Here is a 27304-nt window from a genome sequence, read left to right on the forward strand (position 1 = left end):
TACAACATTAAATCTAATCTCAGCATACACAATATGATGCTAAGAAATGCAATGCATGCCGATGTCGCTCCCCATTTTCAACATTCAAATCCATCACTTTCAAACTGTTAATATAACCCGCCTTTTGGTGACCCTGCAACGACACGAGAGAAGGATTGGCTAGTGTCCCTGACCCTTGGTACCCCCACGGCGTCATTTTGGGCCCAGCTAGCTCAACCACGCTAGGGCAATCTCCCTAGTTCCCTCTAGGCTATATTAACACACCGGCCCTTTGGTACCCCCGCGGCGACCAGGTTTTCATAAAACATTTTAATCAAAGCTTCTTCCCCAAAATTCCCTTTTTTCATTTCAAAATAATTTTCCCCATTTTCATGCCCAATGACATGCATGAGCATTACATACTTTCTCAAATGCCATGACAAATGAAAGACTTTTATACTATACAATTTAACATGCTTCCATTTAACAATTTCTAATAAGTTACTAACACTATAGGCACGAAAAATTAACACGTATACATGCTTTCCATATAGTAAGTTTTAACAAGTTATCAGACACACCAGTATATAAAATCAACATGTTAAGCATGTTTTTCACACAAATCCACATATACACATAATCATGAATTTCATATACAAAACCAAATCATTTTAGAGGCATTCATCTCAAATTAAGCATGTTTAACTATAATTAACAAAGAATAATTCACAAGGGAGCAAGAATCTCATGGATTAGGAACCCCTACCTCACTTTTATGCAAAACCCCCAATTTTCACCTCAAACCCTCAAAATGGGTCTCAATTTTCGGACTTCCTATATTGACTAAAAGCTGAAATTGCTGGTAAAGATTTGAAGACCTCGTCGTGGGCTTCAATTTGCCACAAACAGCACTTAAAATTACTAAGTATTGAGGAAGTAATTAAGAATAGAAGCTTTGATGTGAAAAAAAAGAAAGAACAAACAATAGAGAGCCGAGAGGAAGACAGAGCTGCGGGGAAAGGGTGAGAGAACAAAGAGTAAATGTGGTCTCATGACCACTTAAAACAGTCGTGGGTCCCACCTTTTTTTTTTTTTTTTTTTGAATTTCTTTTCTCTCCCTCTCTCTCTCTCTCTTTTTTTTTTTTTTTAACATTATATATACATATATATATATATACACACACACATGTCATAATTATTACAATGGCTCCAATACATAAATTTAATAGAGGAAGACATACCCGATATAGAAACTGTGTTTGAAGAGAACACTAGAGTGGAAACATTCTTCTCAACTCTTTACCTTTACTGCGATATTGAACGATGGATTTCAGACATTTCTATCGCATATTTATAGAGGGCTGGGACCGTTCCATAATCGTTGTGAGAGTAAAAGATATGTTGATTCCATTAACCAACACACCTCTTACAAATAGATATGTTGGTTCCATCAACCAACACACCTCTTGATTACATATATATATATATGTATGTGACTGTTTATTCTAAAGGTGTAACCTTTCTTACAGATATGGTCAATGATTAATATTATTTAATTATTGTTTGACTATTATTTGCTTACATATATTACCTGGGATGTATAACTGGATATAGTGGATAGTTGTGTGCCCTGATAGATCATGGTAGTCATGTCCACTATATGTGCGTTTTGCATGTTGCCTACTATTTAGGTTGAGGCCGCCCTATAGTCCCGTAATTGTCCTTTAGTGTGTGTGTGTGTATCTATATATATATATATATATATATATATATATACAGATTCTGTAGTTATTGTTGAGTTGACTAGGATGTATACGTGTATCGGGTCTCTGTTTGGAATGTAGTAGAGTAGAACTTGTTCGTGGCCTTGACCCACTATTATTTTTCAGGTGTTCGTCAATTCCAGACTTAGAGATTGTTCGTGCTGAGCAGAGATTGTCTTCATCACTCTTCTACGTAGGATTCTTTTTATTTCATTTCAGTCTTTGGATTTATTTCATTTCAGTTATTTCTAGTTGGGTTAGGGGTCCACATGATAGATTCCCAAGTTGTAATCTAGACGGTTACTGATATAAGAGGATACGGATGGTTTATGGAGGATTTATTTTATTAGATTTAATGGAGGATTATTTTATTGGATTTAATGGAGGATTTATTATTTAGTTTCTTTTTAGCATTATTCTTTATTCTTATTTATCTTTTGTATTCTATACTTACTTATTACCTAATTGTTTTGATATTTCCCTCGGATTTGTACACGGACTTGATTGACCGGTGTTCCAGAATCGAGGAGTATCACAAAACCGAAGTTACCAAACTTGATGAGAAGCCTTGAACGGGTTCAAGATGGCCAGTGCTCAATTTATAGAATTCTTTTGATTCTTTAACCGGTTCAAAGAATCCTGAACTGGTTCAATTAGATGGCCAGTGCTCAATTTATAGAATTCTTTTGATTCTTGAACCGGTTCAAAGAATCCTGAACCGATTTAAGATGACCAATCTTGAATACTCCAACAATCTTCAGATGTTGAAACTATTAAAAAATTCTTGAAGCAGTTCAAGTTGGGCATAATGGAATTTCTTCCTAAAAACTTGTGTTTCAACCTTCCAAAACTTCCTTAAGTGTTCTCACACACTCACATACATTTCTTAAGCATTGTTCTCATCATCTCGGAGTGTATTCAAGTATGAACACTTGAACTTTTTCAAATCCACTTCCGATCTTCAATCTTGAAAATTTTGAACCGAAATATTATAACTCGATCGGACTAGTTTTGACACACATTTTTTACATGCACAAAGATTGTTTGTTGGGTCTGCATGTCAAAATTCTTAATTGCACATATAGACTTGGGCGTACTTTATTAATCCCATCAACATTCATCTCAAATCAAACTAGAATGTAATAATTAAGTTAAATCCCATAATAAAGAGAACATGAAAGCTAATTGCGTTTGGCTTTTCTTGAGTAATACCCTTAAGTTAAGGTAACGTAACTAGATTTTAATTTTAACATTTAAATCCATTCCTTTGTTATTTAGGGGGGGAAAAAAATATCCACTTCTTTGTTAGTATTTGTGCAAAAATATTAAAAATGGTTATATCTATCACTAATTTCTCCAACGTCCCAAGTAAAATTTTTTTTCATGAAAAATCAAGCAATTTATTACTGTTATAACAATAAATGTAGTGTACAAAAGGCCAAAGGCTAAGATTATAAATGATAAACTAGCCAGCCCAAACGGAAAAGAAGACCATCATATCAGTCCCAAAACAACAAAGCAAGGATTTAGTGAGTAAATTTTAAGATTTAAAACACTTTAAATTAATTCTTAAAAATCATGTGAAGGAAAAAAAAAAATTCAAGTTAAACTCAAATCATACAATACAAAAAGAAAAAAAAAAAATCACCATCATCATTAGCATCGATGGAGTTGAATGACTTATAAAGTTTTGATATTTTTTTTTTATGTTTCTTGTGCTAACAAAATCAATTACTTTGTTCAACTCCACCATTTCTTCATATGTGAGATCCTCCATTGTTAGATACAAACACTAATATTAAACCCTAAGGCTGGAGAGAGCGAAGATAATTAATACGAAGTAGAGAAAGAATTAGTTAATTGGGGAGTAAGAGAGACCGGATATATTTTCATAATTGAAAGAGTAATTGTGGTATTTAAAATTTTTTTTATTTTTTATTTATAAACTTTGAAATAAAAGTGTCATTTCTTTTAAGAGGGCAGTGCAAATGTAAAAAATTGTGGTGTGCAAATATTGGTGATGAAAGAGATAAGATGATAAAAATATATATTTGTTTTAAAAACAAACTTTTTAATGTCTCATGAAAAAAGGAAATGACATATTAACACATGAACAATCATACTTTCTCTTTGGTTTACCTATTTGGTCCTTGTATCGTTTTCTTACTTTAAATTGAACAAAATAAACTTGCCTTTCATGCATAAAAAGGGTGGCCCCGAACTCTTCCTAGTCGCATAATTGCATTTAAGAGATGGCACACATATCACGTGTTTGCTATGGGAAGAGTCATTCGTCAAGTCAACCACCGTAAGTCAGGCCACCATTGTTGAAATGGAATCACCTCCTTTACTAATATTGTCTCCTAATATTAGAGACTGTTCACAAACAATATTATCTCCTATAGACTTGCAAATTTCTTGGAAGCTGCACAAAGAGTTGACCACTAAATAGGCAGAATTTAGAAAATGATTGACGTGATGCTCCAGAACCAAAAGTTGTGTAGAATGATCCATGTTAGTCTCTTCTAAAGAAATGGTATCCCAAACGATCGTAGATTGAAAGAACATGAAGCTTTTTTTAAGATTATAATTGCCTTAATTAGAAAAACTTTTAAATCAAAAGAATTGCAAGGAAATGAATGAGGATTGAAATTGTATACAAGTTGAATTAGAGCCCCCTTTCTTTTTTTTTTTTTTTTTTTTTTTTTTTTTTTTTTTTCATGTAAAGAGTGTTAGAAGCTAAATTAGAGTTAAATTAGTAGAAGTTAGACATTTAATTATGTTTAAAATTCTGAAGGTGCTAGACCATTTAGACTGTCTACTACTACTATTATTTATCGTTCGTAATTTGTATTTGTTATTTGAATAACAATCTATCTGCTTTTCACTTACACCATATATACATGGCCAGAATCATAAATCTTTAAAATAATGAATAGTTTCAATTATAGAATTTTATGGAAGCAACTTGAAGACGTATTGGTTTATGATAGCCAATAAGCCATGTAACTGTTAGAATGAAAAGAAAAACAAAACCTTAAATCAAGTCTCCCATTATGTAGTATGCCTGAATGTTAGTATATAAGATCAGATTTTTTCATTGAAGGAACTGTTTTGTGTGGTGAGAAAAATCCGAAAATATTAAAAAATAAAAAAGCCTATATATGTAACATATCTCTTTTAAAATCAAGATGATTAGTTGTTTATATAAAAATTATGTTTTTAATATTTTATAAAACATAGGAGTAAAAGATTGACACGTGAACAATCTGATAAACTCTCTTATCATTTTCTTATTTTAAATTGGTCGAAATGAACTTCCCTATCACGCGTGAAAAAAGTGGTCCGAACTGACAAATGGTTCCAATTTGAGCCAAAAACAATGCAAATAGACATATTGATATGGACACTGTAACTCAGTCAATCATTGTTGGAATATAAGTTATTGTACACATCTACGTACACATCACTCCCTCTTTGTCGAATAATAAGTGTCTCTTTTTTAAAATCTAACTTTTTAAGATAATTTTTTTTAATTTTATTATACTAGTAGTGAACGAGTTACTAAATTTATTCATAAAAGTCTAAAGTGATGTCATGTTTTATTTTTTTTTATAAATTCAGTACAATTAATGTTCCACTTTTCAATTGAAATAATTATTTTGAAACAATTAAAAATAAAAAAAGTGAACACTTTTTTATTGGATGAAAAAAAATATTATATAAGGGCTGTATTATTCAAATAGTAAAATTTTGTTTGAACGACTACGTCTAAAAAAAGCTGCCATACGTAGTTAATGGATATTAACATATTAACTAGACTTCAAATAACTCTACAAGATATTCACTTGTTTGTCTATTTTTTTATGTTTTTTCTTCACAATTTCCAATATATGACATCGTGAGTTGAAAGGACGCTGCTTTTACAAGCAAAATGAGAATTATTGGAAATGATCCACCAAAATTCAAAGCTTTATTGGTTTATTTAATTATTGGAAATGATCCACCAAAGTCCAAAACTTTAGTGGTTTATTTAGTCTATGTTCATACTTCATATCTATGTGAAAGGACGCTACTTTTCCAATTTCCAATATATGACCATGGTGAGTTGAAAGGATGCTACTTTTACAGGCAAAGTGAGAATTATTGGAAATGATCCACCAAAGTCCAAAGCTTTATTGGTTTATTTAGTCTATGTTCATACTTCATATCTTTGTGTGTATGTGCTTGATGTCTGTGTCAGTTGAGCCGTATAAGCAAGGCTAAAATAATCAGTATAAATCAATGTGAAATGAAATTTTGAACAAAATCAAATATGGCAGTTTTTCAAAAGCGCTATATTTTTCTTTTCCTTATTCTTGTTTTCTCTTCACTTTCATCCACAATCATATCATCGGAAAAGACAGAAGTCGAAGCTCTTCTAAAATGGAAGAATAGCTTATTATCTTCTAATAATTCCATCACTTCATGGTCTGTCACCGACTTCAAAAATCATTGCAACTGGACTGGTATTGTCTGTCACAGTACTAAAACTGTATCCGAGATCAATCTGTTCGATTCGAATTTGAATGGAACACTTACCCAATTCAATTTCACTTCATTTCCATATCTCACCCATTTCAACCTCAGTAGCAACCAACTCAATGGGCCAATTCCATTTACAATTGGCAATCTCTCCATGCTTCTTGTTTTGGACTTGAGTAACAATAATTTTGAGGGCATTATACCTTCAGAGATTGGGTGGTTGACAGAGCTTGGGTACCTTGGTTTCTGCAACAACAATCTCAGTGGTAGCATTCCATATCAAGTTAGCAATCTTCAGAAGGTATGGCACTTGGAACTTGGATTTAACCATTTAGAAACTCCAGATTGGTCAAAATTCTCAGGTATGCCTATGTTGACTCATCTTAACTTTAGTTCCAATGAACTTACCTCTGAATTTCCAAATTTCATAATCCATTGCCCCAACCTCACTTTGCTTGATTTGTCATACAATCATTTCACTGGCCAAATACCTGAGTTGTTATTCACCAATCTTGCCAAACTTAAGTATCTTATACTCTCTAGTAATTCATTTGAAGAGTTATTGTCATCAAATATTTCAAAGCTTTTGAAGCTCAAAGATCTTGATCTGGGTGACAACCAGTTTGTGGTTCAATTCCTGAGGAGATTGGATTAGTTTCAGATCTTCGATTCATTTGGTTGTATAACAATTCTTTCCAAGGAAAGGTTCCTTCTTCCTTAGGCCAACTCAGAAAGCTTCAAATACTTAATTTAGAAATGAATGACTTGAATTCTACAGTTCCTTCTCAGCTTGGCTTATGCACTGAGCTCACATACTTGAGTCTTTCTACGAATTTACTTACCGGACCCTTACCTTTGTCCCTGTCCAATCTGTCCAAGATATCTACATTGCTCGTAGCCAATAATTTTCTTTCCGGCGAGATCTCACCTTATCTTGTCACCAATTGGACTGACTTGAAATTTTTAGAACTTCAAAACAATTCATTCACCGGTAAAATTCCACCTGAAATTGGCCTATTGACAAACCTCACATTGTTGGATCTGTCTTTGAATTCACTTATCGGACCCTTACCTTTGTCCCTGTCCGATTTGTCCAAGATATCTGGATTGTATATATCCGATAATTTTCTTTCTGGTGAGATCTCACCTTATCTTGTCACCAATTGGATTAACGTGGAAATTTTACTACTTCAAAACAATTCCTTCACTGGTAAAATTCCACCTGAAATTGGCCTATTGACAAAGCTCAGATACATTTACTTACACAATAATCAACTCTCTGGCTTGATCCCACCTGAGATTGGAGTCCTGAAAGAATTGGAGGCTTTGGACCTTTCGGCAAACCAACTCTTAGGTGCAATTCCTCCAACAATTGGGAATCTCCCAAACCTCAGTTACTTGAACCTCTGCGACAACTATCTTAATGGAACAATTCCACCCGAAATTGGGAATTTGAAACTAATGGTTGTTTTTGATCTGAGCAAAAACCAATTAAATGGTGAAATCCCAGCTCAGGTAGGTCGCTTGACTCAATTGTCCTATCTAAGCCTCGAATCAAATGAATTCACGGGTAAAATACCACCTACCATTTGCAACTTGAGTTCCCTTGTGATTCTTAATCTATCTAATAACAGCTTCATCAATGTTATTCCACAATGTCTGGGAAACTTTAGCCATGAACTCTCTGTGCTAGATCTGCGGATGAATCGCTTTCGTGGGAGTGTTCCTGCAAATTTCACAAAGTGCAATAATTTGAGAAATCTCGGCTTGAGTGGAAATCACTTAGAAGGGGCTATGCCACGGAGTTTGGTCAATTGTAGACATTTGGAAGTTGTTGATCTCGCCAACAACAACATAAGTGACACATTCCCCCATTGGATCGATAATCTTCCAAAGCTGCAGGTTCTCGTCCTGCGATCTAACAGATTTGGAGGCACAATTGATACTTCCATGAGTAAACTACCCTTTCCTATGTTGCGAATAATCGACCTCTCTCATAATGAGTTCACCGGTCCCTTGCCTGCAAAATATTTCAAGAATTTCAAAGGTATGATGAATGTTGATGAACATAAAGTGGGTCCTGAATACATGGGGGAGAAGGTCAATGAAAGTTATTATGAAGATTCAGTGGAGGTGGTGGTGAAAGGGCTAGAGCGTGAACTTTCGAGAATCCTAACCATCTTCACAAGTATTGATTTATCGAGCAACAATTTTCAAGGGGAGATTCCTGACTTCATTGGAATTCTTCATTCACTACGGTTGCTCAACTTATCTCACAACAGTCTTGCAGGACATATTCCATCATCTCTAAAAAATTTGACTCTGCTTGAATCATTGGACCTCTCTTCAAACCAGTTAGTGGGGAAAATTCCTTGGCAACTGACAAGGCTGACATTTCTTTCAATCCTGAACCTTTCTCAAAATCATCTTGTTGGACCAATACCTCATGGTCAACAATTTGATACATTTGAAAACAATTCATACTCTGGAAACCGGGCATTATGCAGTTTGCCATTGACAAAGAAATGTGGAGACGACGAACCACCAACATTGCCACATCAAGAAGTTGATTCAGATTTTGCCAGTGGATTTACTTGGAAAGTTGTGGTGCTGGGATATGGATGTGGGTTTTTATTTGGATTGTTTATGGGTTATCTTGCCTTCTTAACTGAAAAACCAACATGGTTTGTAAAGATGATTGAAGGAAAACAATACAAAACTGGGAAAGGAAGGAAGAAGAGCGGTCAAGGACGTGCTAGGAAAAGAAATCAGCGAACACAACAAATCAACCAGCACTGGTAATGTATCTTTGTCGATCGAATTCGTCACTACTTAGTTGTTCTATATATGCTGCTTTCTAAATTATCCATTTTAGTTTTTGTATTTAAATAAAGTTGTATGCCTGGATGTTACTAAAATGTTCAAGAGACATGTTGAAGAAATGTTGCTCTGCTATTACTGTGTAATATTTTGAAATCTCCTTTTGTTTTTCTATGTCATGAAGTAATTGAAATCTCTTTTGCCTAAGCATGTTTTGAACCTTATTCATCTCTAATAAAGTTTCACTTTCATTACTTGAAAATATATATATATGCTTGAAAAATCACTTGCATGAACAATTTGTGTGTAATGAACTAAAAACATAGTTTCTTACCTACTAGAAAATATGTGGATTTCTGACTTGGACATTTAGTCAAAAGTTGTTATAATTCACTATATTGGTTTCATTTTAAAATTTTCAGCCTCCATACCATTCACTCCAATAACTGATGTGGTACGTACTTAGGAAATTGACTCTCCTATGTGTATTAAGATATATAGATTCTGTTTTGCATTTGCATATTTATGTGTATTAATCAAATACAGACATTTACAAGATGCAACTATCAGTTTCAATTGGGTGTGATAGATCAAACATTTTTCATATTTTCACAATACATGAACTATGATGACGGTTCAAAATAATATCCATAAATCTTTATTCTTCTACAGTTAATACTCCTTTTTAATGATTTTTTTTTTTTTTTAAAGGTGAGTCGTAAAACCGGACGTCATAAATTGGTCTTAAAGGGTGAGTTATAAAATCTGACATTATAAATTTGACTCTCATTAGGTACAAATATATCGGACTTTAAATAATATATGTAATTTGCAGGTGAGATTACACTTAGGTGATTATACATATGCAGGTGATTTACTCAAAAAAAAATTCCAAAACACGTATGCAGCAAAAGAGTGTATGCCAAGTACACCCTTTTTCCCATTTTCTACGGTATTCTTGTCTGGTTTTATATTAGGGAGCATTATTTTTGTTTTAAATTACCCATTATTTTTCTTTTGAAATAAAACACTTCTTGGTTCTCTTTAGGCATAAAATTGTGTTAATACATTCCTTTTTTGAACAAATTAATTTCAAGTAGAATAAAAAATTTAAGAGTCATTATCAGATGTAGCTTGATGGGAAATTTTATGTTATTATTTAGTATGGACAATATTTGCCTACTACGAAGCTTATACTCACTAAGTAGGTGGCGCAATGTTAAACTGACAAGTATCTTTACATTTAAAACAATAAAAAATAAATAATTTGATAGTTATTCGGATTAAACTCAAATAAATCCGAATTAAATCCTAATTCTCTCTCCTCTCCATCTTTGTCACGCTTCCCTAATCTCATCCGCCTCCCCCCCCATCTCCCTCTCTCTCTCATATTTTTAAAGAGAGAAACTCCGCCCGTGTCTCCGAAGAACTGAAAGAAGAAGAAAAGTATATTTCAAATATCTAACTTGTTAGAATCATATTTGTATGAGAAGTTTGGTATTCATTAGTTAGTTGTTAAAGACAAAGTACTGGGTAATGACATTTACTACATTGTGTTTGTAAAAAATAAAAATAAAAAATCAGTAAGATTGTCCATATAAAACCTATTGTATAACCAGCAAAAGTATCACAATATATAGCCATATAAATGTCAGTTTTAGTTATTTTACGAGCCCATTTATACAGCAGAAGTATCACAATATATAGCCATACAAATATACTTCTCTTCTTCTTCTTCCAGTTCTCCGGAGACAACTAATTTACTCAATCCGAAAGCAAGTTTCCCTCCCCCTTCTCTCGAATCCATGGGAACTACCTTCTCTGAGTATCCTGATTCCATCGGCCGAGGGTTATTATGAGTTTCTTTCTCTAAAAATACAAGAGAGAGAGAGAGAAAGAGTGGGAGAGGCGGATGAGATTAGGGAAGCCTGAGAAAGAGGGAAAGGAAGGAGAATTAGAATTTGATTTGGATTCATATGGGTTTAACCCGAATAACTATCAAATTTTTTTATTTTTTATTATTTTAAATGTAAGGACACTTGTCAGTTTAACATTGCGCCACATACGTGGTGAGTATAAGTTTTTTACTCACCGGTGAGTAAGCAAGTATTGTCCATTTAGTACACTTTTGTAACGACCCAAAAATAAATGAATAAATAAATAAATAATAAAAATAAAAATTCGGCATGACCTCTACAGAAAAAGTCCTATTACGACCTGCTGAAATACATATAAAATGCAATGGCCTCACTTGGCCTCAAAACTAATCTATTATATCCCAACGCACAATGCAATAATATACAACATTCCTAAAATCAACCCATACATATAAAATTCTCGTTCCTCCATCTTATCCAAATAAGGAATCACTTTAATTACATTAAGTTACAGTCCATGATATATATTTATTTACACAAATTCTATCATTACAACACTATACAAGTTGCACTTAATTTTTATAAAAGGTACATGATCATGTTCTTATACAAAAGACAACAAAATAAGAATTCTAGTCCAGTCTTAATTTGCGATGGGTTGTCGTCCGCCCCTTTTTTCCCCAACCCGAAAAAATATTAAAATAATTGGGTGAGCATAAGCTCAGTAGGAGGTGTCTAAGACACATCTCTTAATGACCCCGTGAATCTACACAAAGCATAGGGTAAAAGTAAATGGGATCATGTCAATCGGGGGAAAAACACAACGACGACAACAATATCATCAAAAACTATAAAGCAAGTCATCAAACCATATGTTTACAATGTATGCCAATGTAATGCAATGACATGCCAATGTCACTCCCAATTTTCCAAATCAATTCATTTTCACCGTTCCAAACCATTAATGCGACCCGACCCATAGCACCTCTATGGTGCCATGAGGGAAGGATTGGTTAGCTTTCCCTGACCACATGGTACCTCCATGGCGTCGTCTGGGCCTAGGTAGCTCAACCACACTAGAGTCTCTCTCTATTTCCCTCTATATTACATTAACACCACGGACCATTAGGCGCCTCCTAGGCGTCCGGTTTTTCACAAACCTCATTTCAAAATCCTTTCCCAAATCAATTTTTTATTATTTCATAAAACAACTTTTTCCCATTTCATGCCCAATGATAAATGCATGAAATGTCACATGTTATCCAATGTTAACATAAGAATACACTCATTTCATTAACATCATGCTAGCATGTTTAAAAATAAATCTTTCCACACCAAGTCATGTTCTCATTCTCAACAAATATAGCATTACAAGTAAATGGAGCATATAGGTAATTCAACTAAACATTTATATTTCATCACAATTTAATTAGACATGCAACTTAGCACATACAACGCATAAAAACACCTCATCATGCTTCATTTACATATAATTTCAATAACCATAAATTAATACTCATAATTTAGTGAATAATTTTTATAAAAAAACAAATCACAAAGGACAAAGATATTGTAACTTAGAAACCTTTACCTCAATGGAAGTAAAAGCCCCCAAAATCCCCAAATTCAAGCCCTAAATTCGAATTCCATAGGCTTGGCCAAATGGTGAGTTGCTTCTATTAAAATGGCGGCCTCGACGAGCTCTCCAACTTTGCCAAAGGAAGTGCTATCAAATTCTAATTGGTGTGGAAGAAATCAAGCTTAATTTGAAAAAAAAAAAAAAAAAAAAGGGGGAGAAGATTGTCGGGAGTGAAAGAGATAAATGAGGCTACAAAGTGGCCTTTTGGCTTTCTAGAAAAATAAGTGGGATGTGGGTCACACAAAAAAATTTAACCTTTTTTAAATTTTTTTTCCACCACAATATATATATATAATCATAAACATTACAATCTATCCTTCTTAAAAGATTTCGTCCTCGAAATCTACCCTCCTTAAAGAAGGAGGCCCACAACCATACATCTTCTCGAGAATACCTCACAAAACCCCAAAACCATGAACTCACCAACATTATTGCCTTTGACACCAGACGTCACCAGGCATCACACACCACTGCCACAAAAACACAATGCTCACCACCCTATGAGGGTACTCATTACTCACGACATCAGAACACGAAGCCAACTAGGCCCTACAGCCGACTCAAAATGGACATCGGTCCATTCTACATTGCTACGCAAGACTCCAAAGCCCGAAAGAAGAACGGTCACTAAACCACCGAATATGACAACATCCAATCACAACTCCTCCCAAAAAGGAAACACAAAACCCCAGACAAAGAATCCCATTCATCTCACAATCAAGCTCAACTTTAATATACACATCCCTGTTAGACCGAACACTCACTACCTAACATTTAACTACACTATTACATACCTGTACAACGATTACCAACCACACCAAGCGGCAATCACTAAACTTATCATCCTCAAGATGACATACCTCTACAACGACTACCAACCACACCAAGCGGCAATCACTAAACTTATCATCCTCAAGATTACATACCCGTACAACGACTACCAACCAAACCAAGCGGCAATCACTAAACTTATCATCCATAAGATGACTAAATAATGAATCTCCCAACAACTACATAATCATGAATCACAAGAATAATAAAACAAATTATCCTGTACCCAGGTCACAAATCCTCAAAACAAAATTTTTCAATAATTAATGATCAAATCGCAAACCTATACCAAACACTTGGCACTACCTAACACACTTCGTCACCCAAAACAAATCATCTGAATCCATACTGTCACACTGACACAACGCGCAATACCGTGCTCTCACTATCCTTGACAAATTAAAACAATCATTGAACTTTGACTCGACATCGTGTTAAGAGGGATTGATTCAGGAGAAATGGTTTGCCAGGCCATTCTCATCATCGATCCGGTCTTAACACCAATGTCGTTCATGTCCTCAAGTCCAAACCTTATACACACTCTCACACAGTCCACAAGACAACCATGAGATTCACTCGTTATCAATCCATCGTTCTACGTAACCACGATAGCTAAATAGTCACATACTTACTCTAAAAATCCTAATCATACTTTAATCATATAACCCTAACAAGTTAGTAATAACACAACACCAAACATCACAATCATCAATCAGCGTAAAAACTCTCTAATGATCTTATAGCACTCATACAAGGTAGACGACTCAGTTCAATTCTTACTTCTTCAAAACACACAATACGACCATCTTATGCCTGAAATCTTAAAACCAAAATCAATCATTCCCATTATTCCTCAACTAAATCCCACATTCATTTTTTTTAATCACATAGTTCTAAGGCGACATCGACACTTGTCCTCAAGACACTGCTCGAATCAAACGCTTATAAAAACATCCGAGTATAGGACTCACATCACGTCACCTAACCATCCTCAAGCTTACAATTCACGAGACACCCCTAGCCATCACTGAAAGTACCAGACACTGGAAACACAATCCTTATTCGGCAACTCGTGCTGTCAAAACCACCCTCAAACAAGCACTACTAAAAACCGATGACTTTATCTCCCTCCGTGGGAGTGAGTCGACCAAATCAACCAAACCTTTACCGATGAACTCAACAACATAGCAAATCACACACAGGTCCGTCCACGCACGGACGTGCGCGACTCCTAAATGGAAAACAAGACCCACGACAAATGACGTCCTTACCAGGACTAGAACAAATAGAAAGGGTAACAAACCCTGCTTTCACAAGAGACTAACGACTTGCACCTGAATGCACCCAACACCTTGTCACATATTACACACCAACCATCCAACCATGGACACCCAAATAGAACTGAACTCCTTACACGCAAATAGAAGAACCAAATGGATATCCGTATGGAACTACGAACTCAATTCTAGGCGACCTCGCCACTAATGGACCGTTATACACTATCAACACAGAAACCTCGCATACGATACCCTGCAACACCCATGTTAACCAAAACCAATCAGATTCTTACCACCCATTTGTCAAGTACTAAGATACAACTTACAACACAACCATCAGACAAGAGCATCAATGCTTACAACTTACTAACACTAGAAACGATCACAACCCATCGAACACCGCATCCCGTCACTCCCAAATGACAACCCCTATGCCATAAAATGACACTTTAGCACCCGTTCCATCACTACCTTCCCAGACGATACTGTTTCGATCACCGTGCACACCCGACTCGTGACCTTAGTCACAACAACCCACTGACTTATCAAAAGAAAAATGTGTCTATTTAGCAACATCCTCCTCACTGGCTCTAAAGACTAAGCTGCTTACCATCAACTTGACTGATGCATAACCCTCATCGCCTACCTGATAACATACAATAACAACTCATACTCTCCAATTTACCCTCTGAACCTCTTATCTCACCAGATCACCAGGTCACTACCAAGCAATTCTTCATATGACAACATCATAACAAAAGAATAAGCATTATTCTCGATACTCCCCACAACGACCAGTATTTACCACTAAGAAAAGAACCTCCATACGACAACGCCATGCCGACAAATCTCTAAAGAAAAATAAGCACAAACTCTAGAATGCTCAATCCCCAACTGTCTCCTTAAAACCATCAACGATGCAATCATTCACTAACGCTTAACTGGCTACTCAAAACCACTATTCCTAAGGCAATCTACATGCCTAAACACGAAAACTTCATGCCCTAGGTTCAACATCATTATTTCTCTTCCGCACTGTTCCTTAGAACACCCTTGGCCCCGACAAAAGTCAAATGAGGCTACCAGCTAACCTATGAGATCACCCTCATCCCAACCATTTTAATCATTGGTCTATCTCTTTGAATCATTAAACAACAAGCACTATCTCCTAATACCCCAGACATAATTAAAATACAACTCCAGTCCACAACTTCTAAATTCTAAAACATAGTCCATTCGGTACACAATACCCACCATTTATCACCTTATCTGCAATCGACCAGCATTTCAATGACCCCATACTACCTGCCTTATCGCACAATCTTGCATTACACATCTAAAACTGACCACTATACGTCACCTCGAGATTCTCTCGACAACCGTGCCAACCCATAAACCCACTCATCGACCGAGCCATGCAATCAACTCACCATGAATCGATTACCCGCGACACACTCCTGTAGTTTCCCGGAATGGGAATCACCTTTCAACCAACCATAACCAACATACTTCCTTAGACCGTACCAGAATCCTCTAAATACACGTCTACAACCCATAGACTACATTCGTGACTCAAGCAACCTTTATCACACTCACCACAAATTGGTTCGAAAAGAACCTCCGCACCAAATCGTGACCCAAGTCACAAACACTAACCTCCTAAGGTCATACCTTTCTCCCTTAAAATCCTTATTCGCACACCTGACCTCCACGGTCACAGAAACCCATCCACCGATACATAAAACTCACACACAACTAAGACACCATGCAATGAAATATGAACCTGTTCTAAAGTTACGTTCTAAGCACCACACAAAATCCAACAGGAAGATTAAAATGACTACACACTGAATAGCTCAATCCACGAGCTAGAAGTCCAAGCCACTCGTTCGATAAGAATTGGCGCCCAACAACCCTGGAGCAACCGAGTTCCTCGCCTACTCAGGTCAAAACTCACACAACCATCCCATACTCGACCGCATATACACATAAGAATATAGGTATATATACAAGACATACATATATATACATATATATACATAATAACCAGGACATAAACCTTGACACGACCGTGTCCTATCACATAAGTTTTAAACAATGAGTCCATTAATTTATTATGCGAAATTAAACATCCCATCCATCCTCATCATCATTTCCTATAATACCCACTTGCACAACCCGTGCTCAACTATTCATCACATTGCCATGCACCATTTACATGTCATAACCCACACTCACTACTTGCCATCATATCACGTATAATATGCTTTCAATCATTATCACATAAATATTCCACATACATGGTCATGTAACATATATTTTTAACATTTAATCACGTAAGCATGTAAACACTTATCAAGAAAACATGTCTTTCAAAACCGTAAACATATAAGTAAGTAACAAGTAGGCGTGCTGCTCAAAACAATAAACACTTTAACAAGTAATACTTCCAAATTAACTCAAGTCCCCCTTAGGTCAACCCTACCCATCGTCCTTAGGTTTTCGAACCTAAAGCTCTGATACTAAATTTGTAACGACCCAAAAAATAAAAAAAATAAAAAAATAAAAAAAAATCGGCATGACCTCTACAGAAAAAGTCTTACTACAACCTGCGGAAATACATATAAAATGTAATGGCCTCAAAACTAATCTATCATTTCCCAACGCACATGCAATAATATACAACATCCCTAAAATCAATGTATACATATAAAATGTCCCGTTCCTCTATCTCATCCAACAAGGAATCACTTTAATTACATTTACATTAATGTTGCATTTGGTATGTAAGAATAGAATGGAATGGAATGCCCATTCCAATTAATCATTTGTTTGGTATGTAATTTAAAGTGAGAATGGTCATTCCATTGAAATGAAAATTCATTCATGGGAATGAAAATCCATTCCACAACTAAACCTATGGAATAGCCATTCCATTCCCAAGTAAATTTTTAAAAAAATCAACTTCCCAAAAAACCCTCATGTTCCAAATCCAAAAATCACCACCATCTTCCACCACCACCACCTCCACTTTTCACCACCACCACCACTACCATCGCCTTCCACCATCACCACTAACTTTCACCACCACCCACTGTTTTCCACTATTGCCACCGTCTTTCACCACCAACATCGCATTCCTTACCCCAACCATCACCGCAGCCACCGTCTTTCACCACCGCTACCGCCACTATTACTGCTATCACTACCACCACTATCGCGCAACCACCACCACCGACATCACTACCACGTTCCACCGCCACTACCTTCTGCTACCACCTCCACCATCGCCTTCCACCGCCACCACCTTCCACTACAAACACCACCGCCGCTGCCACCACCACCGCCGCTACCACCATCACCGCTGCCATCGCCTTCCATCACCACCACCGCCACTACCTTTCACCACCTTTCACCACCGCCACCGCCTTGCATCACTGCTTTCCACCACCGCTTTCACTATAGCCACTGCTTTCTACCACCGCCACCGTCTTACACCACCACCACTGTCTTCTACCACCACTGCCTTCCGCCACCACATTTCACCGCCACCACCATTGCCGCTGCCACCACCACCAACACTCTTGCCACCGCCTTCACCAGTGGTTGTCTTTCACCAACGCCGCATAAGGATCATAGTAAATAAAGAAAATAAAGGGTAGTGAAAGTGATAAGATGAAAAAAAGACATTTTGTCTTAAAAATTAAGTTTTTAAAATCCCATGAAAAATAGGAATGGCATATTAACACATGAACAATCTTACTTTCTCTTTGGTTTCCATTTACCATGCATGAAAAATGTGGGCCCGAACTCTTCTTAGTCGCCCAATTAGATTTAAGACATGGCCCACATGTCACATGTCTGCTATAGTCCTTCGTCAAGTCAACCATTGTAAGTCAGTCCACCATTATTAGAATAGAATCACCTCCTTAACTAATAGTGTCTGCTCGGACAAAAATCGTCTCCTGTTGAACAAAAGACCTGATGGAGTCGGTGCAATTGTGTGGCTCAAAATGGGCCACATCTATAAAAAAATTACTGTTTAGAAGAGTAACAATTTTAACCATGGTGTATATATAGTGTATATCTACATAGTTTTTATGGCCACGTCAATTTCAAACCAAACAATGTCACGCGGGAGGATACTGTATTTATGTATAAGTTATATATAATTTCGTATATTTCCAAAATACAGTTTTTGACCAAACCAGTTTTTTACCGGTGCAACAGTACAAACCGGCTCCAACAGGTCTACTATTCAACAGGAGACATTTTTGTCTTGGTGTTTCCTAATATCATAAATTGTTCACAAACAATATTGTCTTCTAAAAACTTGAAAATTTCTTGGAAGTTGCACAAAGAGTTGACCACTAAATCAGTAGAATTCGAAAAATGATTAACGTGATGCTCCAGAACCAAAAGCTTGGTTCGAAGTTATGTAAGAATAATCCAACTTAGTTTCTTTTGAAGAAGATAGAGGAAAGAGAGGGCTGAAGGGTGGTGCCGGAAAGAGAGAGAACCAGACGTTGAACCCTAGAAAAAAAATAAAGAGAAAAAAAAAAATGACCCCTCTTTACCCGATCTCATTCGGGTAGGATCCAGTTTATTTTCTCTTATTTTTCTGACCTGTTTAACAAAAGATATCGTGTTTTATTTTTATTCAACCACATAAGAGGTGAGGATATTATAGATCTTCATAAGTATTGTCCTATTTATAATATTCCTAAAGAATCCTAAAGTATGCTTATAGGCTTTATCCATTGGTTACGCACCCAACACCATAAAACTAACATTGTATCTCCTAAATCCAAGCTCTCATTTTATCTCTTTGATATCCATCATTTCTTACCATGCATCGTGTGATACCCCTCGGATCCGAGACACGGGTTGATCAGGTCCGACCCGAGTCCGAGGGATATCAAACAATTAAAGTATTTTAAATCGAACACGGAATACAAAATTGTTTAAGAAATAAAAATTTAAAAGCTGAAAGGAACTAGAAATAAATATCTTCCAAATATAATTAAAAAAATCCAAGCTTCAAAACCTCTGTAAGTTTACAACTCAGGAATCCATCTATTGGACCCCTTATAAAATTCTCAAATAGGAGTTTAAATCATAGAAATAAATTCTACAGCTAACATAGAGAAGATTCCTACATAGTCGGAGGAATGAATATCTGTATCTGCTCTGCACGTCCAAGCTTTAACCCTGGAACTGACGAACACCTGAAAAATAAAGGAGTGGGTCAGGCCCACATGCAAGTCATGATCTACTACAATCCAAACATTAATCCGATACGCAGATACATCCTAGGAAGACTCAACCATATCTAGAGTAGTCCATATATGTATATAGTGCACACTGATAGGACGCTCGCTAGTCCAATAGGTTTGTCTCAGCTTGAATAGAAGGCAACAAGCAAATACGCACTCTAAGGTGGGCATGAGTACCTAGACCTACCAGGGAACAATACCTATGTCCAGTTATTCATCCCAAGCGATATACGCTCCCTAACCAACGACTCTGAGACTCATGCCCATATCGTGGTGCCATAACATATATATAAAGTCCGTCTAACCCAAGGTATGCCATTTTATTGTTTATTGAATTGACATAAGAATTTTAATCCAGTTTAGTCATTCAACTTAATCAGTCGATCTGACTTAAACACAACCAACATTTAATCCAGGTAGTCATTCAACTTAATCAGTCGATCCGACTACACACAAACACAATTAATCCAGATAGTCTTTCAACTTAATCAGTCAATCTGACTAAACAAGGTTTAGGATTCAATATTTTACAATCCTTCCCTTAAATCCAATAGGTTAGGTTTATGCGTTTTGAGCTAAACCATCCCTAGTATGACACCGTCCCATACCGGTCCATATACATCCATATAAGTAGGACTTAACCTCTTTATGGTTAATCCAACTCATTCTAAATTAGGTAGGATTTAGTGCTTGAACTAATCCATACCTAGTATGTCACCGTCCCATACCGGTACATACAATCATCCAATTAACATAGTCGATAAAACAGTAATAGATGCAAACCAACTATACTCCAGAATAAGCATTTAATATAACCTATCAAGTTTAGGATCAAATTATGCACACAATATAAAGTTTAGAAATCCTAAACCAATTCCTTTAAGCTGATAAAAATTTACTGAGCATTTAACTCCTCCAAACTGCGTAGTTAATTGAACCACACTATGTAATCAACATCCATCCTCCAAAATATGTATCATTATAATTTGATACATATATATCAATAATAAGCATTCATTATAGAGCCTAAACAAAATCAATATTCCAGTAATGTAATCTGCAAAATAAGTATAAGCATTCACATCCTCCAAGTTGTCCGTATCTGCCGTAGTTGAATAAAAAGGTGAAAATTAACTTGATTCAACACAAATTCAGTTAAATTTAAGTAATTAATGTTACTTATAATCCTATTTATATATGTTTACTCCTAATTAAATCATATACAAACGATCCTCTAAATTCTCTAGTGTAAACAGTTTAATATTCAAGGTGCAACCGGTAAATTCCTTGCCTAACTGTGCATTGTCCAATCCTTAATTAAATTATGAATTTATGTTTCTCTATTGTTTAATGGATCTACAACACTTTTATCCATCCATTAATTCAATTCAAACCATTTAAAACACCCTACGCAGCCAAACAGTGCACTAAACCAAAACTGAGCGCATCCGGGTGAGAGCACTGCTCAAATTGCCTCAAGAGCCAGCTCTGGACTATTAGAGCCGGCTCCAAAACAGCCAGGAGCCGGCTCCAATCCTTTAGGAGCCGGCTCCAAAGGCTTAGAGGTGGCTCCTAGGTTTTCTAGAGCCTACTCTTGCTCCTTTGGACACCGTCATCTGTTCTTGCTTCATCTTCTTCGACTCCGGTAACTAACAGAGCCTCTGGAATGTTTTAATCAGTTGTTCTAGGGTCCAATCAAAGTTATAGATTAATCCTAACCCCCTGATATGCAACCATGATTTGAACTAGACTCAAGTTTGGAAGCCACAATTACAGAACGTTCAAATAACAACCTTAAGCAACTTACAATAGATTTATTTTGTAAAAATCAAAACTGTTTTAAGATCTTGTTCCAGGCTTTAAACTCACTCCTAGATTAGTTACAAAGCATCCCACATATAATTTACAACCTTAGTTTACAACAACCTGAATCACAACTATAGAAAAAAAAATAGATTAATAGAGAAACAGAAATAGGCAAAACAGTTATCTTACGAGTATTTAAACCAGATTCTTATATGCATAAATCCATGATATTATGTTTGTTACAATTGTTTTAGCCTTTATTAAGTCCCTGAAGTCCTCCTAGGCATGCACAGAACACAGATTAAAGAGATAGAGCAGAACAGAAACTTGCCTCTGATTTCCGATTGAAAATCCAAAACTGTTATCTCTAGCAACTTCGGCAATGTCAATAGTTGTTATCAACCTCTGCCACTCCTAGTTAAATCCAGAACTCCTCCTTGATTCCCTACCTCATTCTCTTAAAGTTCTCTCTGTATTCCCTCTGTATCCTTATGTACGTGAATATAGTGAATATGGTTTACAGGAAACCCTAGCAGACGTATACTTATGTATTTATAGGCTTAAGTTGAAACCCTAATTTAAATCCTAAATTAAATCCTAAACCAACTATATGTCGGCTCCAATCCTAAACACGATGTAAAACATAAAACCCTAATTACCAAAACAGTGCATTTACATAAACACGTAAAGAAACAAACCCAAATACAATTTAAGCAATTAATTAAAGAAAACACAATTTAAAACAATTAATGAAAGAAAAACACATTTAAGTTAATTTAAAATAAAACAAATTTAAAACAAGCAAATAATCAATTAATTAAATAAAAATAATTATATTAAATTACATGATTGTCCTTTTAAAATTAGGGGTATTACATTCTTCCCCCCTAACAAAAGGAATTCCGTCATCGGAATTCGCTCTTACCTTCTTGGCATAATTCAGGAAACTGCGAGTGAATGATATCCTCCCGTTCCCAAGTGGACTCAGCCTCATTGTGATGACTCCATTGAACACACACCAAAGGGATAACCTTATTACAAAGGATTTGATCCCGACAGTCGACAATACGACACGGTGACTCCAAATAAGTTGCATTCATGTGTCAGAATCCTAAATCCCAACTGTTCTAAATACTCCATAATGCAAAACACTTAAAGTAACCAAAATATTCAGTAAAGCAAAACACATAAGGTAAAACAAAAATGCTCCATATTCTTCCCCTTTTTAGATTATTGTTCTATTTTGGGAATTCCTCCTTCTAAACCAAACCTACCATATAGATTTACACCAGTTCCTTTGTAAACTCCTTGGTAACCATCCTGTCTCAACACAACGTAATTCAGAACAAATATTTGTTTACCCTTCAAACCCAATCATTCCACTATGATAATCATCTATTATGACAACATACACTTTCCAATATAGTTTTAAAATAGCTATGTATATATCACCAAAAATTCTATTACAGAACGCAATAAAGATAGCCAAATCCAATAGTTCACTTTATTAAAAAGTTTCCCAAACCATAAACTTCTAGAAGCTTAATCATAAAATATTCCTTAACAAAACCAGTGTATTTGATCAAAGCCATACTAAACTTTTAGTAATCCTCCCTTACCACTAGTAATTAATATTACTCTTAATAGAGCTTTCCTCTATGTGAGTCGGTACCCTCCTGTTGGGACGGCCCGATATCTCCTCGTCTAGGACACTGCCTGCAAGTGTGACTAAATTCACCACAAGTATAGCAAGTACCCCTAAAAGTACCAAACGGCCTCCTCCGTTGGTTTGTCTGTGGGCGATACCGTTCTGCCTGTGGTCCCCCATTCGGTTGTCTCCGAGCTAGTCCGGTACACTGGTTGGATGTATGCCCAAACTCTCCACAGGCAAATCATTGACCTTGTAACACATTCTGCACCACTGGTATTACTTCGGGTGCCTGCTGAACGTGTGTCTGACTCTGAAATGCAGTTGCTACACCTTCAACTACAGCCTGAGCAATGATGTAAACTAGCTGAGGAGAATACCCTGGATTCCTGCCCTGATTATTAGCCCGATCATGAGACTCCTGAGTATGCTGAACATCCTCGTGTTCTACGTGTAACTGACCATCTTCCTTCTGCTCCTCCTGAAACCTAGGCAGCTGCTGTTCCTTCTGCATCTGCTGACGCCGTAGGAGATACTGTTGCCTACGTGCCGCTCTCCTTTCCTTTCGAGTTCCTTGTATAGTCTGTCCTCTGTTATCCATCTGTTCACACAAAAGGATAGACATCAGTACAAGTTACTAGGACCGTAAAGAATACAACGAATCCTAACCAAAAACTCTAATAAAGAGAAAACGCTACGCGGAAGACTTAATACGAAACGTCCTAGAGACACTTGAACCTGGAGTGCTCTGATACCAACTGTGATACCCCTCAGATCCGAGACGCGAGTTGACCAGGTCCGGGCCCAAACCCGAGGGATTTCGAACAATTAAAGTATTTTAAATCGAACACGGAATACAAAATTGTTTAAGAAATAAAAATTTAAAAGCTGAAAGGAACTAGAAATAAATATCTTCCAAATATAATTATAAAAATCCAAGCTTCAAAACCTCTGTAAGTTTACAACTCGGGAATCCATCTATTGGACCCCTTATAAAATTCTCAAATAGGAGTTTAAATCCTAGAAATAAATTCTACAGCTAACATAGAGAAGATTCCTACATAGTCGGAGGAATGAATAGCTGTATCTGCTCTGCACGTCCAAGCTCTAACCCTGGAACTGACGAACACCTGAAAAATAAAGGAGTGGGTCAGGCCCACATGCAAGTCCTGATCTACTACAATCTAAATAGTAATCCGATACGCAGATACATCCTAGGAAGACTCAACCATATCTAGAGTAGTCCATATATGTATATAGTGCACACTAATAGGACGCTCGCTAGTCCAATAGGTTTGTCTCAGCCTGAATAGAAGGCAACATGCAAATACGCACCCTAAGGTGGGCATGAGTACCTAGACCTACCAGGGAACAATACCTATGTCCAGTTATTCATCCTAAGCGATATACGCTCCCTAACCAACGACTCTGAGACTCATGCCCATATCATGGTGCCATAACATATATATAAAGTCCGTCTAACCCAAGGTATGCCATTTTATTGTTTATTGAATTGACATAAGAATTTTAATCCAGTTTAGTCATTCAACTTAATCAATCGATCTGACTTAAACACAACTAACATTTAATCCAGGTAGTCATTCAACTTAATCAGTCGATCCGACTACACACAAACACAATTAATCCAGATAGTCTTTCAACATAATCAGTCGATCTGACTAAACAAGGTTTAGGATTCAATATTTTACAATCCTTCCCTTAAATCCAATAGGTTAGGTTTATGCGTTTTGAGCTAAACCATCCTTAGTATGACACCGTCCCATACCGGTCCATATACATCTATATAAGTAGGACTTAACCTCTTTATGGTTAATCCAACTCATTACAAATTAGGTAGGATTTAGTGCTTGAACTAATCCATACCTAGTATGTCACCGTCCCATACCGGTACATACAATCCTCCAATTAACATAGTCGATAAAACAGTAATAGATGCAAACCAACTATACTCCAGAATAAGCATTTAATATAACCTATCAAGTTTAGGATCAAATTATGCACACAATATAAAGTTTAGAAATCCTAAACCAATTCCTTTAAGCTGATAAAAATTTACTGAGCATTTAACTCCTCCAAACTGCGTAGTTAATTGAACCACACTATGTAATCAACATCCATCCTTCAAAATATGTATCATTATAATTTGATACATATATATCAATAATAAGCATTCATTATAGAGCCTAAACAAAATCAATATTCCAATAATGTAATCTACAAAATAAGTATAAGCATTCACATCCTCCAAGTTGTCCGTATCTGCCGTAGTTGAATAACAAGGTGAAAATTAACTTGATTCAACACAAATTCAGTTAAATTTAAGTAATTAATGTTACTTATAATCCTATTTATATATATTTAATCCTAATTAAATCATATACAAACGATCCTCTAAATTCTCTAGTGTAAACAGTTTAATATTCAAGGTGCAACCGGTAAATTCCTTGCCTAACTGTGCATTGTCCAATCCTTAATTAAATTATGAATTTATGTTTCTCTATTTTTTAATGGATCTACAACACTTGTATCCATCCATTAATTCAATTCAAACCATTTAAAACACCCCACGCAGCCAAACAGTGCACTAAACCAAAACTGAGCGCATCCGGGTGAGAGCACTGCTCAAATTGCCTCAAGAGCCGGCTCTGGACTATTGGAGCCAGCTCCAAAACAGCCAGGAGCCGGCTCCAATCCTTTAGGAGCCGGCTCCAAAGGCTTAGAGGCGGCTCCTAGGTTTTCTGGAGCCTGCTCTTGCTCCTTTGGACACCGTCATCTGTTCTTGCTTCATCTTCTTCGACTCCGGTAACTAACAGAGCCTCTGGAATGTTTTAATCAGTTGTTCTAGGGTCCAATCAAAGTTATAGATTAATCCTAACCCCCTGATATGCAACCATGATTTGAACTAGACTCAAGTTTGGAAGCCACAATTACAGAACGTTCAAATAGCAACCTTAAGCAACTTACAACAGATTTATTTTGTAAAAATCAAAACTGTTTTAAGATCTTGTTCCAGGCTTTAAACTCACTCCTAGATTAGTTACAAAGCATCCCACATATAATTTACAACCTTAGTTTACAACAACCTGAATCACAACTATAGAAAAAAAAAACAGATTAACAGAGAAACAGAAATAGGCAAAACAGTTATCTTACGAGTATTTAAACCAGATTCTTATATGCATAAATCCATGATATTATGTTTGTTACAATTGTTTTAGCCTTTATTAAGTCCCTGAAGTCCTCCTAGGCATGCACAGAACACAGATTAAAGAGATAGAGCAGAACAGAAACTTGCCTCTGATTTCCGATTGAAAATCCAAAACTGTTATCTCTAGCAACTTCGGCAATGTCAATAGTTGTTATCAACCTCTGCCACTCCTAGTTAAATCCAGAACTCCTCCTTGATTCCCTACCTCATTCTCTTAAAGTTTTCTCTGTATTCCTTCTGTATCCTTATGTACGTGAATATAGTGAATATGGTTTACAGGAAACCCTAGCAGACGTATACTTATGTATTTATAGGCTTAAGTTGAAACCCTAATTTAAATCCTAAACCAAACCCTAAATTAAATCCTAAACCTACGATATGTCGGCTCCAATCCTAAACACGATGTAAAACATAAAACCCTAATTACCAAAACAGTGCATTTACATAAACACATAAAGAAACAAACCCAAATACAATTTAAGCAATTAATTAAAGAAAACACAATTTAAAACAATTAATGAAAGAAAAACACATTTAAATTAATTAAAAATAAAACAAATTTAAAATTAGCAAATAATCAATTAATTAAATAAAAATAATTATATTAAATTACAGGATTGTCCTTTTAAAATTAG

At 36.0% G+C, this 27304-nt stretch overlaps 2 protein-coding genes across 2 annotated transcripts; both read left to right on the forward strand.

Moving 5' to 3' along the window:
* Window positions 1–6057: 6057 nt before the first annotated feature.
* Window positions 6058–6921, forward strand: LOC132309434 (leucine-rich repeat receptor-like serine/threonine-protein kinase BAM2). The gene has a single exon (XM_059807744.1). It carries the CDS (start codon window positions 6058–6060, stop codon window positions 6919–6921), a length of 864 nt encoding a protein of 287 aa, XP_059663727.1.
* On the forward strand, window positions 6419–9289 carry LOC132306797 (receptor-like protein 33). The gene has a single exon (XM_059804371.1). The coding sequence runs from the start codon at window positions 7023–7025 to the stop codon at window positions 9066–9068; it is 2046 nt and encodes a 681-aa protein (XP_059660354.1). The 5' UTR covers window positions 6419–7022; the 3' UTR covers window positions 9069–9289.
* Window positions 9290–27304: the final 18015 nt, after the last annotated feature.

The sequence above is a fragment of the Cornus florida genome, unplaced genomic scaffold, assembly GCF_030987335.1.
Source record: "Cornus florida cultivar Cherokee Brave unplaced genomic scaffold, ASM3098733v1 CherokeeBrave_3.0.0_Hap2_Chr05, whole genome shotgun sequence".
In the NCBI taxonomy this organism is placed as follows: Eukaryota; Viridiplantae; Streptophyta; class Magnoliopsida; order Cornales; family Cornaceae; genus Cornus; species Cornus florida.